This window comes from Oncorhynchus mykiss, chromosome 10, assembly GCF_013265735.2.
Source record: "Oncorhynchus mykiss isolate Arlee chromosome 10, USDA_OmykA_1.1, whole genome shotgun sequence".
In the NCBI taxonomy this organism is placed as follows: Eukaryota; Metazoa; Chordata; class Actinopteri; order Salmoniformes; family Salmonidae; genus Oncorhynchus; species Oncorhynchus mykiss.
In genome coordinates, this window is record NC_048574.1 from 42,811,266 (window position 1) to 42,828,940 (window position 17,675).

At 42.0% G+C, this 17,675-nt stretch overlaps 1 protein-coding gene across 1 annotated transcript; it reads right to left on the minus strand.

The window, feature by feature from the left end:
* Positions 1-1,321: 1,321 nt before the first annotated feature.
* LOC110533936 (erythropoietin) lies at positions 1,322-17,432 on the minus strand. The gene is made up of 5 exons (XM_021618526.2): positions 17,150-17,432; positions 8,835-8,965; positions 8,550-8,636; positions 5,850-6,014; positions 1,322-5,190 (listed from the first exon to the last, which is right to left on the minus strand). The coding sequence occupies exons 1-5, from the start codon at positions 17,163-17,165 to the stop codon at positions 5,035-5,037; spliced, it is 555 nt and encodes a 184-aa protein (XP_021474201.1). The 5' UTR covers positions 17,166-17,432; the 3' UTR covers positions 1,322-5,034.
* Between the last annotated feature and the right edge of the window lie 243 nt (positions 17,433-17,675).

Here is a 17,675-nt window from a genome sequence, read left to right on the forward strand (position 1 = left end):
GTCTATCTTCCTCTCTCTCAACCCATATTACTGCTTCTCTTCTTCTCTGACTCCCACTCACTTTCTCTTCCTGTCTGTTCCTGTGGCTCTTGATCGCAACGTTCACACAATCCTCCCAGTCTCATTTTCGTCCTCCCTTCTCTCTCAAATAAACCTCTTCATGACTCCTTTTTTTCCCTCTTTGGAGTCTTTTATACAAACACATACATGTAAATGATGTATTATTGATCAATTGTAAGGATATGAATGAAAAAAAGTGGTTATTCTGATATCTCGTTTTTACCAGCATTCTTGGTGCCAAGAACTGTGATAACGCTCCTCTCTCAATGAGGGTCCAACGGACCACCAGGAGAGGCTCATCCTGACGTGATCTTACACAAGGAATTACGTTCAAAAAAGTGCCAAATGTTTCATCTTTCTTTTTGATCTATCGCACTTTGTTTCGTTTTTTTCTTGCATTCAGTGTTGCACTGTGGCTGGGCTTTACTCAAGGGGGAAAAGACTGAATATATCCTTGTAAAATATATAAAGAGAATATTAAGATTCATAACTGGTTTGCTGTCTGGGATCTTTTGCATGATTTTTTTTTTTTTTCCTTCTAAACGGAGCACGGACATCGGAGTGGAAAGTGTGTTTATTTTTACGTTTGGCCTTGTTTTCTTATTGTTGTTTTCTTTTCTTCTTGAAAAGTCATTTCTTTTTGTTTTTTCTATATCTGCTGAACTTTGTGCACTTCATGAAGGAAACTATGTTCTGTTCTGTAGATACTTCAAAAGAGGTATCAGGGGATGAATATTGACTATGATTAGAGCAAGAAGAACAAATATGTCCTTTATTTTTTTTTCATTTCTTATCACCGAGGCTGTGCCACGAGCACCTGCTGCCCTGAGAGACTGTTTGAAGCCCTGTCTCACCCCTCCCCCCCTCTCTTTTTAGTTCACTCTTTCTCTCCTTACTTCAGCTGTGAAGTGTTGCACGGTCATCGCGTTACCGTCTCAACTGAAGATTGTCTTTGATCATTCCTCTGTAAAAAAAAATATTGTTGGACTTTACCACTCCGTCAGCCTGCAGTGTTTATCCATGATAGGCCAATACTCGTTTTTCAATTGTGAAAATGTCATATTTCACGTGAATTGCCTCAATGGTAAAAATGGATATAATTCTAAATATTTTCCTGGAAATGAGGGTTGTCTTTGAACAATTTATCTTAGTTTTAAGCACTCTTATCCTCTCCTCAGTGGACTTTTAGCTGCGTGCTACAGGTTTCTGGATACTGGATATGTCAGTATTTTCATCTCTTCTGTTGTTCTGAGATTCTCTCTGTTGTTGAGGGGCAGGGGGTATGAAGGGGGGTCAGACTGACATACTGTAGGTCAAAGGTGGAAAAAAAAACCTTGTACGCACGTTTCAGATCTTTCAACTGCACAACTGAACACAGGGACACGTCAAACTCTGGACATTCGTGAGGAACAAAACTGTTACCGAAGTTGAGACGACGCTAGGAAAGCATTGACGTTGAAAACAACAATGGCAATGGAGAGACTAATCATCAGCAGGCACCTGACATGTCGCCGGTGCACAGAGGATACATTCTAAAACTTGAGTCGAAAAACATTTGATAAACATTACTCACATGTAACACAAACAACACACCTAGTGGGATGTTTTTCCTGTTTTGTTTCCTGTCTTGTTTTGGGATGATGATGATCACACTCCGGGGTTATAGACTGGGGTCCATCACAGGGGACTGGACAGAGAACCGGGACTCAGAAAAAGAACAAAAGACACATAGAAAACAAACTGTAAAAAAATGTTAAAGTGTAAGAGAACAAAGTGGTATTTGTACATATTATGTTTATGGTTTGGTTTATGAGTGAAGGGACAAATCAGGTGCAAGTTCAGACGGCTGATTTGAGCTCTTGTTGTTTGATTTTCTTTCATATCTTAGATTTTCAAGGTCAAAGTGCAACAAGTTATGGGCACATATAGACAGTTATTAACATACATGAATGATCTGTGAATGAAAACTACATCTAAAATCCTAGCATGGTTGAGTTCAACATAAATAGCAGTGGGGACAGGGATATGGCTCAGGTTTCTCTAGGGTAGGAAGGACATACTGGACGTGGGTGGGGTTCTGGGGGCGGTCGGCATTACTTGCACATTTTGTCAACTGCCACATCAATCACGACGACAGCTTTTGTCTGGAATGACAATTCATTTAAGAGGAGTTATTTTGCATCTGTTAAGTGGCCAATGGTAAGAGCTGCAGAGATAGCAGATTTAGAGAGAAAATGTGGATACAGAGAGAAAGAAAAAGGGAGAGCGATAGGGAGAGAGACTGAAGGAAAGAAAGGCAGTGACAATGGTAGATAGGCAGTGATAATGGTAGAGGTAGAGGAAGGAAGTGATAATGGTAGAGGAAGGCAGGGATAATGGTAGAGGAAAGCAGTGATAATGATGGAGGTAGAGGAAGGCAGTGATAATGGAGGTAGAGGAAGGCAGGGATAATGGTAGAGGAAGGCAGGGATAATGGTAGATAGGCAGTGATAATGGTAGAGGTAGAGGAAGGAAGTGATAATGGTAGAGGAAGGCAGTGATAATGATGGAGGTAGAGGAAGGCAGTGATAATGGTAGATATGCAGTGATAATGATGGAGGTAGAGGAAGGCAGTGATAATGGAGGTAGAGGAAGGCAGGGATAATGGTAGAGGAAGGCAGTGATAATGGTAGAGGAAGGCAGGGATAATGGTAGATATGCCGTGATAATGATGGAGGTAGAGGAAGGCAGGGTTAATGGTAGAGGAAGGCATTGATAATGGTAGAGGTAGAGGAAGGCAGTGATAATGGTAGATATGCAGTGATCATGATGTAGGTAGAGGAAGGCAGTGATAATGGTAGAGGAAAGCAGTGATAATGGAGGTAGAGGAAGGCAGGGATAATGGTAGATATGCAGTGATAATGATGGAGGTAGAGGAAGGCAGGGATAATGGTAGATATGCATTGATAATGATGGAGGTAGTGAAAGGCAGTGATAATGGTAGAGGAAAGCAGTGATAATGGTAGAGGTAGAGGAAGGCAGGGATAATGGTAGATATGCATTGATAATGATGGAGGTAGAGGAAGGCAGTGATAATGGTAGAGGAAAGCAGTGATAATGGTAGAGATAGGCATGGTTTGAAACTGTGCTCAACCCAAACCTACAAAACAAGGGAACTTGAATCTTGATGGTGGTGCTGTTGGTAATTGTTAGTGACACTTACTGTCCTGAGAAGTGACATAGTATTACCGAATAGCTTAGAGCAGGTACAGTATGTTGTCAACACCTTCAGTCAGTACTCTTTCAGTATTGTTTCAGACTCTGATGGTTGTGGTTGCTTTGCTATCCTTTACTATAATGTCTGCCATGCACACTGTTTAAGTCATTTTCTGGAATATCAGCTCACCTGTTTGCTGTCCATTTGAGATGCCCATGTTTCCAAAAAAAGAAGAAAGAAAAGGCAGTATTTTTCTATTTTAAAAAATATGACTGAAATTTGGAAACCGGGGATATGACAGCCAACAGACTGGAAGCACACTCTCACCTGTTTACACGGTGACACTAAGTCTGGCGTTGGCTCAATGTTACAAACAAAAAAACATTGCAAAGATGCAAATCTCTACTTTTCCAAGGTTCGCGCTGGGTTGCCGAAAAAGACTTGCACCTGTTTGTGTCTGTTTTCATTTAGTCTGGAATCCGTAACCTACTGGAGGATTGAGACACTGTAAGGAAGCGTAACGAACGGGTTTAAAGAATGACGTTAACATTTCATATAGAGGCTATGACACACTGTATGTTGTGTGTCTGAACTGGAGAACATTAAAAAGATATCCTTAAACAAATGATCATATTTGCCTCCCTATATTTTAACACACAATATCCAATGATTTATCATCGCTAATCTGTGAGTGGTTGCTAATCTGATTAATGATTACCCATGTTGACATTACTGATCTTCTTTGATTGGTGTTCTTTTGTTTCGTTTTTTTGTGAAAATGACTAGGTCTATATACACATAATGAGATGATTTCTTGATGATATTTTTAGAGCCAGAGCCGGTTTCTGTTCTTTGTATAACCAGGGCAGAAGTAGGGCAACGATGCCAAGGTCTATCCAGCAGAGGGCAGCAGAGTCCAGAACGGTCTCCACTAGGAACTGATCTCAATTCTCAGACTCAGTGCTCTGCTTGTTAGGCCAGAGAGCTGTGTGTGCTGCCTGGTGGTGAAATTACAATGTCTACTCTGACCCCAAAGACAGGGTAAGTCGGAGGGAGGGCCACACAGACAGTCCGAGTGCAGAGAGCACACAGTGAGAAGTGACTAATACATTGTCTGAATTACAACAGTACTGACAAGCATATTACATGAACACACAAACCACTGACTACAGTATGTTAAACCTGAGCATCAATCATAACATATGGTTCAAAGACTTCAAAGTACACACTCGTATATGAAAATAGAGATTTATAACACAAAAGTTATACAAAAACACATTTTAAGACAATGTATAAATAAAATGAAAAATCGAAATCATTGGATTTAGGACTTTATATATCATCTTCTCATATGATCTGTACCCACTAGGCACAAACTGGTTGAATCAATGTTGTTTCCACGTCATTTCAATGAAAATAAGTTGAACCAACATGGAATAGACATTGAATTGACGTCTGTGCCCAGCGGGTACTGTCTGTGGCTTATTCCCGCTGCATGCATCGGAGCTCATTGTGGTACTGACAGGTAGTACTAGGAACCGATGAGGTCAATGAGTTGTAGAAGTGACCTTTTTTCCTCTCTCACTCGTTCATGGTTTCTCATCAGCTCCACCCACATCAACTGACTTTCCCACCAGTTTCTATCCAGTCAACAACGACCTTGTCTACACATTCCATACTTGGAAGTCCATTCAGAGATTTCAGCAGAAGTCCAATGACCTCATCCTCTCTCTAAACAACGGTCCAATCACAGCCTCTGTCTTCCGGGAAAGCTCCAATCACGTGCTGTTCTGTTGACAGGCAGGTGCGTTGGTGAGCAGCAGGCGAACCTTCCCTCGTAGGAAGTTGGTGTGGACACGGAGCAGCTCGGATAGGGACGACACCTTCCTGGTCGCCGAGTCACCTACTGCTGGCACTGGAGAGAGGGACAGGTCCTGTTCAATGGATGAGAGGAAGAACAAGGGCTAACATACAAACCCTAAAAAGAAAGCACCACTCCTCTGTTCTGTGGAAGGGGTTCTAATTCCAGGTTTTCTTCCTGCCCCGCCCCGCTACTCCATACCAAAAACGGTACGCGCCCAAATAGAAGACACATTCTGTTCCCTTTCCATAACTCCCACTGCTATGTCTGGCCTGCTCAAAGCCGTTTCAGTCACTGAACTGCCCTGCCCTGAAAAGTTCCTGGCTTCTGACCGAGAAGCAAACAAACACAGCAGGCAGGTGGTGGCATGCTGAGGGGAGAGGAACGTCTGACTGACTGTACCCAGGGTCCATGATCTTTCCAAGGACTCCAATCTACAACTAGGCTCTCTGCTGTGGAGGAACAGTATGTGCACACTGAGACACATCCACTTAAAAAGGGACAGGAGTTTTTCCCTGGTCAATTGATCAGACCAGGAACATCTCCTGGTCTTACGTAACAAACTGTTTACATTTTAGTAAACACTCTTACAGCAGCGAGTGCATACTCCACAACCCTGGCGTTATAAGCACCATGCGCTACCAACTGAGCCACACGGAACCCCTGCTCACACCGCAGTCCCATCCACTGGTCATGCTGTAGACGAGACACTCACAGTCCTCAGTGAGTCACCTTGATGTGGAGGCTGCGCAGCACCTGGCCCAGGCTGTGGATGTTGCTCTTGTTGTTGTCGATGAGGCTCTTTACGGCAGCACGGCTCACTGACTCCCTCACAGCACCCAGGGCCTGGCCGAACAGAAACAGCCCCGACTGGACCTCCAGAGCCTGCTCCTCAGTCTGGGAAAACACACACAAATTACACATTACATAAACACATACGTTAAAACAAAACTCCCTGAATATGTCATTATACATTGCCGTATATAGCAAAAGAACCATGCACATTAGGGCCAATGTATTCCAGTATTAATGGGTACACTGTAGGTAAATACATGTATTGGCAGAAAGAGCTCAATGGACTCAATGGAAGTTCATACAGGACTTTATTCATATTACAACCACTCACTTCTGGTCATTTAAAAATGAAATCATCTCCAAAATATTGCTTTTTTAAAAACAAGCCATAGAAAGCTGGTCGCAATTTAACTTTAATCCACCACAGAAAAAAACACACAAATATTACAACAAATACTATGGTTAAAATCAAATATACAAATACTATGGTTAAACTCAAATATACAAATACTATGGTTAAACTCAAATATACAAATACTATGGTTAAAATCAAATATACAAATACTATGGTTAAACTCAAATATACAAATACTATGGTTAAACTCAAATATACAAATACTATGGTTAAAATCAAATATACAAATACTATGGTTAAAATCAAATATACAAATACTATGGTTAAAATCAAATATACAAATACTATGGTTAAACTCAAATATACAAATACTATGGTTAAACTCAAATATACAAATACTATGGTTAAAATCAAATATACAAATACTATGGTTAAAATCAAATATACAAATACTATGGTTAAAATCAAATATACAAATACTATGGTTAAAATCAAATATACAAATACTATGGTTAAACTCAAATATACAAATTGATTTAAAAAAAATGTTGGGCGACGAAATGTTTAAAAACGCTTTAATCTTTGATAATGATATCATAAAAATTACTGCTGGAGTTACGTCACACATGCAGCTAAGAGAAATATATGGAAATGTCTGCTCTACCCAAAATTACATCCAACTAATTGTAGCATTACCGCAAAAAAATGGAAGAGGCAAGTGAAAGGGGGAAAAAGTAAGGCACTTGTCTGTCGGCCCTGTATTAAAGACCAAAATAGGTTAAAGAAAATTATACCAGTTTCATTTAAGGACCAAAGAAGACAGCTGTGCCATTCAGATTTTAAAATAGTTGTGAAGAGATTTCCAAAGTACCGATTCCATGTGGTTTATGAACTGATACACAAAATCACACCGGATTCAAAACTTTGAATTTTTCAATTTAAATTATACACATTTCTGGGCAATATGGTGGCTACAACCATCCCAGCTCTGCAGATTTTGCTGCGAAGAGACAGAATCCTTGAATCATTTGTTTTGGTACTGTCCATACGTAGCTTGTTTTTGGTTGCAGATTCAGTAATGGCTGAAGAATTGCAACATTTACCTGAGTGTGCAAAGCTGTCATCAAGGCAAAGAGAGGCTACTTCAAAAGATTCTCAAATAGAAATAGATGTTTAACACTTTCTTGGTTACCTCATGATTCCATATGTGTTATAATCATAGTTTTAATGTCTTCACTATTAGTCTACAATGTAGAAAATAGTAAAAATAACAAAAACTTTTGAATGGTACTGTGTATATATTGACAATAATATATGGGAGATTGGAAATTATGCAGACAATTACATTGATACATTGATAGAAGCCACAATCTATGTTAAAGCTGATCTACCCCCTAAATATAGTTCATGCAGGACACACAGATGCGGTCATCAACACAGATCTGTCTGAACCAGAGCTCTTTCCATGACAGACTGACCAGGCTCTTTCCAAGACAGACTGACCAGGCTCTTTCCATGACAGACTGACCAAGCTCTTTCCATGACAGACTGACCAGGCTCTTTCTGTGACAGACTGACCAGGCTCTTTCCGTGACAGACTGACCAGGCTCTTTCCGTGACAGACTGACCAGGCTCTTTCCATGACAGACTGACCAGGATCTTTCCATGACAGACTGACCAGGTGAAAGCTACGATCCCTTATTAATTTCAGATGAAGGGAGGAGACAGGTTAAAGAAGGATTTTAAGCCTTGAGACAATTGAGACATGGATTGTGTATGTGTGCCATTTAGAGGGTGAATGGGCAAGACAAAAGATTGAACCATAGACAAAGTGTATGGCGTTGTGTGTGAGAGCGGTTTGCTGATGTCAACGTGAACCATGTCCCATAGTGACGGTGGGGTTACGGTATGGGCAGATTGAAGATTTGAGTGAGTCAAGAACTGGGTTTCTCCACACTCAACAGTTTACCGTGTGTCTCAAGAATGGTCCACCACCCAAAAGAGATCCAGTCAACTTGACACAACTGTGGGAAGCATTGGAGTCAACATGGGCCAGCATCCCTGTGAAACACTTTCGACACCTCGTAGAGTCCATGCCCTGACAAATTGAGTCTGTTCTGCAAAAGGAGTTGCAGCTCTTATTAGGAAGGTGTTCTTAATGTTTTGTACACTCAGTGTAGAGAAACCAGAGGAAATGGGCCAAACACTTCTCTCTATACTATATGGCCCTGGCTTGTGCTATTCATGTACAGTAGGTATTTAACTGATAGACAGTTACTCACATCCTTTGTCTCCAATACCACAAAGTCAACGTTGGTCAGTGGAACCACAAAGGTGCCTGTCACGCCACACCCTGCCTTGCAACCTCGCTGCGTGAGGGAAAGAAGGCAAGACAGATTGACAGTTAGAGCAAGATCAGACACACAAATAAAGATGAAGTGTCTCTGTACATAATACACTGTAATAATATCCTCATCCATTTCACTTCTAATGTGACATTTTCCAGACATGTAAAAGTTGCCCAGGTCCATCTAGTGGTGGTTAGGCCCAGTCAGTCAGTGTCTCACCAGAGCGGTCTCTGTGTCGCGGGCCTCCATGATGAAGCGGTCCAGAACGCGGGGGTCACAGATGGGCCTGACAGGAGAAGGGAGGCCTCGCCCTGCCCACTGGAGTACCGTCAGCAGTACCGCCACCAGCCCTGGGGGAACAACACACATCCTCAGGCAGACGCTGGAAATGGTGGCTGAGAGCAGATACAGACGGGCAACAATTGCAGCTTTACATAACAGACAGTCATATAACAGACCGTGATGTCAACCAGAGAACAGAGGATGTCAGCTAGCGGGATCCCTTAAGCAGATTTACTGGAAATACTGTAGAGTAACTGACTGCCGACTGTTCAGCTGTCCAAACAGTTTTGCATTTAGTTTAGGTGGTTTCTATTTTGCTTTCTAATGCAATAACTCATTGGAAGGGTAGATTGCCCTGATAGTCCTCCCGAATTTGGGAGTGACAGGAGACATTGCATACTTTACGCATCATAAGAGGTCATTGGACAACATTAGCCCTAGTTCAGACACTGCTCTATCTCCGCATCGAACAAAAAAATAAGCCACTTTCACTTTGGAAGATCTGGGATAGAGTGCCATCTGAAACCTTGTTGGCCTAATTTTTTTTTTTCTGGGGGCGGGGGGGGTATTGATATTGCAGATAGATTGTACCTTCCATCAATGTTATTGTCTGCATCATTTCCAATCCCCCATATATACACTGCTCAAAAAAATAAAGTGAACACTTAAACAACACAATGTAACTCCAAGTCAATCACACTTCTGTGAAATCAAACTGTCCACTTAGGAAGCAACACTAATTGACAATAAATTTCACATGCTGTTGTGCAAATGGAATAGACAACAGGTGGAAATTATAGGCAATTAGCAAGACACCCCCAATAAAGGAGTGGTTCTGCAGGTGGTGACCACAGACCACTTCTCAGTTCCTATGCTTCCTGGCTGATGTTTTGGTCACTTTTGAATGCTGGCGGTGCTTTCACTCTAGTGGTAGCATGAGACGGATTCTACAACCCACACAAGTGGCTCAGGTAGTGTAGCTCATCCAGGATGGCACATCAATGCGAGCTGTGGCAAGAAGGTTTGCTGTGTCTGTCAGCATAGTGTCCAGAGCATGGAGGCGCTACCTGGAGACAGGCCAGTACATCAGGAGACGTGGAGGAGGCCGTAGGAGGGCAACAACCCAGCAGCAGGACCGATACCTCCGCCTTTGTGCAAGGAGGAGCAGGAGGAGCACTGACAGAGCCCAGCAAAATGACCTCCAGCAGGCCACAAATATGCATGTGTCTGCTCAAACGGTCAGAAACAGACTCCATGAGGGTGGTATGAGGGTCCGACGTCCACAGGTGGGGGTTGTGCTTACAGCCCAACACCGTGCAGGACGTTTGGCATTTGCCAGAGAACACCAAGATTGGCAAATTCGCCATTGGAGCCCTGTGCTCTTCACAGATGAAAGCAGGTTCACACTGAGCACATGTGACAGACGTGACAGTCTGGAGACGCCGTGGAGAACGTTCTGCTGCCTGCAACATCCTCCAGCATGACCGGTTTGGCGGTGGGTCAGTCATGGTGTGGGGTAGCATTTCTTTGGGGGGGGGCGCACAGCCCTCCATGTGCTCGCCAGAGGTAGCCTGACTGCCATTAGGTACCGAGATGAGATCCTCAGACCCCTTGTGAGACCATATGCTGGTGCGGTTGGCCCTGGGTTCCTCCTAATGCAAGACAATGCTAGACCTCATGGGGCTGAAGTGTGTCAGCAGTTCCTGCAAGAGGAAGGCATTGATGCTATAGACTGGCCCGCCCATTCCCCAGACCAGAATCCAATTGAGCACATCTGGGACATCATGTCTCGCTCCATCCACCAACGCCACGTTGCACCACAGACTGTCCAGGAGTTGGCGGATGCTTTAGTCCAGGTCTGGGAGGAGATCCCTCAGGAGACCATCCGCCACCTCATCAGGAGCATGCCCAGGGAGGTCATACAGGTACGTGGAGGCCACACACACTACTGAGCCTAATTTTGACTTGTTTTAAGGACATTACATCAATGTTGGATCAGCCTGTAGTGTGGTTTTCCACTTTAATTTTGAGTGTGACTATGGGTTGATAAATTTGATTTCCATTGATAATTTTTGTGTGATTTTGTTGTCAACACATTCAACTATGTAAAGAAAAAAGTATTTAATAAGAATATTTCATTCAGATCTAGGATGTGTTATTTTAGTGTTCCCTTTATTTTTTTGAGCAGTGTATTTGTTGTAAACAGTTGAAGTCAGAAGTTTACATATACCTTAGCCAAATAGATTTAAACTCAGTTTTCATTTGATCCTAGTAAAAAATTAGGATCACCACTTTATTTTAAGAATGTGAAATGTCAGAATAGTAGTAGAGAGAATTGTTTATTTCAGCTCTTATTTATTTCATTACATTCCCAGTGGGTCAGACGTTTACATACACTCAATTAGTATTTGGTAGCATTGCCTTTAAATTGTTTAATTTGGGTAAATGTTTCAGGTAGACTTCCACAAGCTTCTCACAATAATTTGGGTGAATTTTGGCCTATTCCTCCTGGCAGAGCTGGTGTAACTGAGTCAGGTTTGTAGGCCTCCTTGCTGGCACACGCTCTTTCAGTTCTGCCCAAACATGTTCTATAGGATTGAGGTCAGGGCTTTGTGGTGGCCACTCCAATACCTTGACTTTGTTGTCCTTAAGCCATTTTGCCACAACTTTGGAAGTATGCTTGAGGTCATTGTCCATTTGGAAGACCCATTTGCAACCAAGCTTTAACTTCCTGACTGATGTCTTGAGATGTTGCTTCAATGTATCCACATAATTTTCCTACCTCATGATGCCATCTATTTTGTGAAGTGCACCAGTCCCTCCTGCAGCAAAGCACCCCCACAACATGATGCTGCCACCCCAGTGCTTCACAGTTGGGATGGTGTTAATTGGCTTGCAAGCCTCCCCCCTTTTTCCTCCAAACATAACGATGATCATTATGGCCAAACAGCTCTATTTTTGTTTCATCAGACCAGAGGACATTTCTCCAAAAAGTTAGATCTTTGTCCCCATGTGCAGCTGCAAACCGTAGTCTGGCTTTTTTATGGTTTTGGAGCATTGGCATCTTCCTTGCTGAGCGGCATTTCAGGTTATGTCAATACAGGACTTGTTTTACTGTGGATATAGATACTTTTGTACATGTTTCCTTCAGCATCTTCACAAGGTTCTTTGCTGTTGTTCTGGGATTGATTTGCACTTTCCGCACCAAAGTACGTTAATCTCTAGGAGACGGAACGCGTCTCCTTCCTGAGCGGTATGACGGCTGCATGGTCCCATGGTGTTTATACTTGCGTACTATTGTTTGTATAGATGAACGTGGTACCTTCAGGCATTTGGAAATTGCTCCCAAGGATGAACCAGACTTGTGGAGGGTTACAATTTGTTTTCTGAGGATTTATTTTGATTTTCCCATGATGTGAAGCAAAGAAGCACTGAGTTTGAAGGTAGGCCTTGAAATACATCCACAGGTACACCTCCAATTGACTCAAATTATGTCAATTAGCCTATCAGAAGCTTCTAAGGCCAAGACATAATTTCTGGAATTTTCCAAGCTGTTTAAAGGCACAGTTAACTTAGTGTATGTAAACTTCTGACCCACTGGAATTGTGATACAGTGAATTATAAGTGAAATAATTTGTTTGTAAACAAATGTTGGAAACATGACTTGTGTCATGCACAAAGTAGATGTCGACTTGCCAAAACCATAGTTTGTTAACAAGAAATGTGTGGAGTGGTTGAAAAACAAGTTTTAATGTTCTACATTGTAGAATAATAGTGAAGACATCAAAACTATGAAATAACACATATGGAATCATGTAGTAACCAAATAAGTGTTAAACCAATCAAAATAGATTTTAGATTCTTCAAAGTAGCCACCCTTTGCCTTGATGACAGCTTTGCACACTCTTGGCATTCTCTCAAACAGCTTCATAAGGTAGTCACTTGGAATGCATTTCAATCAACAATGTGTGCCTTGTTCAATGTTAATTTGTGGAATTTCTTTCCTTCTTGATGCATTTGAGCCAATCAGTTGTGTTGTGACAAGGCAGGAGTGGGATACAGAAGATAGGCCTATTTGGTAAAAGACCAAGTCCATATTATGGCAAGAACAGCTCAAATAAGCAAAGAGAAACAGCATCATTACTTTAAGACATGAAGGTCAGTCAATCTGGAACATTTCAAGAACCTTGAAAGTTTCAAGTGCATTCGCAAAAGCCATCAAGCGCTATGATGAAGCTGGCTCTCATGAAGACCGCCACAAGAAAAAAAAAGAGGATAAGAGGATACATTCATTACAGTTAACAACCTCAGAAATAGTAGTCCAAATAAATACCTCAGTTCAAGTAACAGACACATCTCAACTATTCAGAGGAGACTGCGTGAAACAGGCCTTCATGGTCAAATTGCTGCAAAAAAACTACTAAAGGACACCAATAAGAAAAAGCGACTTGCTTGGGCCAAGAAACACAAGGAATGGACATTAGACCAGTGGAAATCTGTCCTTTAATCTGATGAGTCCAAATTTGAGATTTTTGGTTCCAACTTCCGTGTCTTTGTGAGATGCAGATAGGTGAACGGATGATCTCCACGCATGTGGTTCCCCCTGTGAAGCATGGAGGAGGAGGTGTGATGGTGTATTGCTGGTGACACTGTCTGTGACTTATTTAGAATTCAAGGCACACTTAACCAGCAAGGCTACCACAGCATTCTGCAGCGATACGCCATCCCATCTGGTTTGTGATTAGTGGGACTATCATTTGTTTTTCAACAGGACAATGACCCAACACACCTCCAGGCTGTGTAAGGGCTATTTGACCAAGAAGGAGTGATGGAGTACTGCACTAGATGACCTCCACAATCACTCGACCTCAACCCAATTGAGATGGTTTGGGATGAGTTGGACCGCAGAGTAAAGGAAAAGCAGCCAACAAGTGCTCAGCATATGTGGGAACTCCTTCAAGACTGTTGGAAAATAATTCCAGGTGAAGCTGGTTAAGAGAATGCCAAGAGTGTGCAAAGCTGCCATCAAGGCAAAGGGTGGCTACTTTGAAGAATATAAAATGTATTTTGATTTCTTCAACACTTTTGTGGTTACTACATGATTCCATGTGTGTTATTTCATAGTTTTGATGTCTTCACTATTATTTTACAATGTAGAAGATAGTACAAATAAGGAAAACCCCTTGAATGAGTAGGTGTGTCCAAACTATTGACTAGTACTGTATATCAAAATAATAATAATATGAACATTTTATTTCAATTTAATAGATGTAGCTAGCACCAAATGTTTTTTGCTGAGGATGTTGAGGACATTGCTGAATAATCATTCAATTTTTTAAATTTTTTTTTTTATTGAATTTTACCCCTTTTTCTCCCCAATTTCGTGGTATCCAATTGTTGTAGTAGCTACTATCTTGTCTCATTGCTACAACTCCCGTACGGGCTCGGGAGAGACGAAGGCTGAATGTCATGCGTCCTCCGATACACAACCCAACCAGCCGTACTGCTTCTTAACACAGCGCGCATCCAACCCGGAAGCCAGCCGCACCAATGTGTCGGAGGCTACACCGTGCACCTGGCAACCTTGGCTAGCGCACACTGCACCCGGCCCGCCACAGGAGTCGCTGGTGTGCGATGAGACAAGGAGATCCCTACCGACCAATCCCTCCCTAACCCGGACGACGCTAGACCAATTGTGCGTCGCCCCACGGACCTCCCGGTCGCGGCCGGTTACGACAGAGCCTGGGCGCGAACCCAGGGACTCTGATGGCCCTTAACCACTGCGCCACCCGGGAGGCCCCGCTGAATAATCATTCCTACTAAAGTTAATACTACTTACATTTTTCAGTTGGACTTTTCTTGAATATACACTGAGAAAAAATATAAACGCAACATGCAAATTGTTGGACCCATGTTTCATAAGCTGAAATAAAAGATCCCAGAAAGGTTATATATGCCAAAAAGCATATTTCTCTCAAATGTTGTGCACAAATTTGTTTACATCAGTCTTAGTGAGCATTTCTCCTTTGCCAAGGTAATCCATCCACCTCACAGGTGTGGAATATTAAGAAGCTGATTAAACAGCATGATCATTACACGGGTGCACCTTGTGCTGGAGACAATAAAATGCCACTCTAAAATGTGAAGTTTTGTCAAACAACACAATGCCACAGATGTCTCAAGTTTTGAGGGAGCGTGCAATTGACATGCTGACTGCAGGAATGTCCACCAGAGCTGTGGTCAGAGAATTTAATGTTCATTTCCCTACCATAAGCCGCCTCCAACATTGTTTTAGAGAATTTGGTAGTACGTCCAACCGGCCTCACAACGTATATGGCATTGAGTGGGCGAGCGGTTTCCTGATGTCAACGTTGTGAACAGAGTGCCCCATGGTGGCGGTGGGGTTATGGTATGGGCAGGCATAAGCTACAGACAACGAAAACATTTCATTTTGTTGATGGCCCATTGTCGTGCCATTCATCCGCCGCCGTCAACCCATGTTTCAGCATGATAATGCACGGCGGACCCATGTCGCAAGAATCTGGAAACAATTCCTGGAAGCTGAAAATGTCCCAGTTCCTCCATGGCCTGCATACTCACTAGACATGTCACCCATTGAGCATGTTTGGGATGCTCTGGGACTACGTGCATGACAGCATGTTCCAGTTGCCGTCAATATCCAGCAACTTTGCACAGCCATTGAAGAGGAGTGGGACAACATTCCACAGGCCAAAATGAACAGCCTGATCAACTCAATGCAAAGGAAATGTGTCACGGTGCATGAGGCAAATGGTGGTGATACCAGATACTGACTGGTTTTCTGATCCAGACCCCTACCTTGTTTTTATGGTGTCTTTGACCAACAGATACAAATCTGTATTCCCAGTTATGTAAAATTCATTGATTAGGGCCTAATGAATATATTTCAATTGACTGATTTCCTTATATGAACTATAACTCAGTAAAATCTTTGAAATGATTACATGTTGCGATAATATTTTTGTTCAATATATTTAACAAAGATTGATATTCAAAGTGTAACCGGTATGAAATAGCTAGCTAGTTAGCGTTGCGCGCTAGAAGCGTTTCGATAGATGACATCATATGTATATTTTTACATTGATGCTAACAGATAACTCACTTGGGCTCTGCCCAGCTGCTGGGGTGGCTGCGGAGAAAGAGGTCAAAGGGGGGTAAGTGTAACCGGTGTGAAATGGCTAGCTAGCTACTAGCTTTAACACCCTGTGTTAGTATGTTTTACTCACTTAAATAGTTAATGCTATGAGTCTGAAATGGGGAATTTAATTGGAATGCTTTTAATATGAATCTTTGTTAAATCTATTCAAGAAAAAGTAAACATATAAAACGAAGTCCTCCGTAATTGTTTAATGTGCTTCATCTAGAAAATGGTCATATTTTCTTTAGGCCGAAAATTCTGTGTTGTGTCCGTGTTCTTTTTGATAAGTGAGGTATGTTTATATGAATGGAAATGGCATTACATTGACTACATAGAATTCTAACATTGACCTTTAACGTTGGTGTTATAGATCAGAGTGGCAAACTGCACAGTTAATTACCATGACGTGCTTAGCTATACATGCTTTGTGAATGGGAAAATAGATGAAATTACTTTGACTTCATAGAATTCATACATAGACCTTTCATGTGTGCGTTATAGACAAGCATGACCAACTTGATTGTGATGTGGAGGGCTATAAATTAGTTACAAAATAGCTTTTACCCTCAACTACACGATTTGATCCGTAAAATGTGCCCTGTGGATTCAACCCTGAGGGGTTCTTTACGCACCATTGACCTTCAGTGAGAAGAAGTTAAATCACGGGCCTATTCTGGCCAGTGGGGGAAATGGAGCTGGTATCAGCTATATCAGCACAGTTTTCAAAACGTGGTTTAGTCTTTTGGCATATTCACTAACTGGTATGGCAGAAGCACACGTTTGAGAACAGCCATAATGATGATTCGACGTTGTCGTTGTAATAGTGCATTTATTATTAAGATACCTAAATATGAGACCATACGGATACCATCGAAGGCACCGTAGGCACGCCCCTCTGAAAATATAGGGTACTTTGGAAACCGTCAAGAATGCGTTTGGAACTTTGCGCACTAAAGTTCATGGATAGATAGATATATTCTCCTGAATATGTTTGCCTCAGTTTTAAGCTATATCACCAACACAGTATGGTTATCAAATTAAGAATTGTTTCAATCGTGTGCTATAGATATCTTACCTGAAATGGAAGACATTCGCAAAATGGTCCAACATTTTTAGAATGCATTGCTAAACAAAGTAAATGTGTAATATACACAGTAAAAAAAAAAAAAACACATCCGTGACCAAATTATCTATTTTGTAGGCCTACACTCCAGCAGCCTATATGAAATTCTCTCGAAATTCGTTTATATTTTCTCCACCTGTATCCTTGTCCATTGTTCCGAGCGCAAAGAAATGCCGCGTGCACACCGGAGCAAGTACCCCTCGCTGCAGCACATGTAACGAGGGGGGTTCGGCCCGTACCGGCCTCGCCCACCAACAGTTTTCATTGGTTGAGGCGCGTTCCCATTCCAACACGCTCAACACAAAGTAGCCTGCGTGGTGATAAATCAGCACGTCCTTTAACAAATCATCTAATTTAGCTGACTGTGAAATTATATGATTATAGGTTTACAGAGTTACGTCTAACAATAACAAATCATTGTTTTCTAACCTCATTTTGAGTTAATATTTTATCCTGCCTTTAAATACTTTTTTATGAA

Bases quoted from the DNA above. Each gene is read 5' to 3' on its own strand.
- LOC110533936 (XM_021618526.2), bottom strand. The intron at 8,637-8,834 runs GTGAGACACTGA...TCCCTCACGCAG, and splicing joins GCGACACAGAGACCGCTCTG to CGAGGTTGCAAGGCAGGGTG. The intron at 5,191-5,849 runs GTGACTCACTGA...TCCATTGAACAG, and splicing joins TGCGCAGCCTCCACATCAAG to GACCTGTCCCTCTCTCCAGT.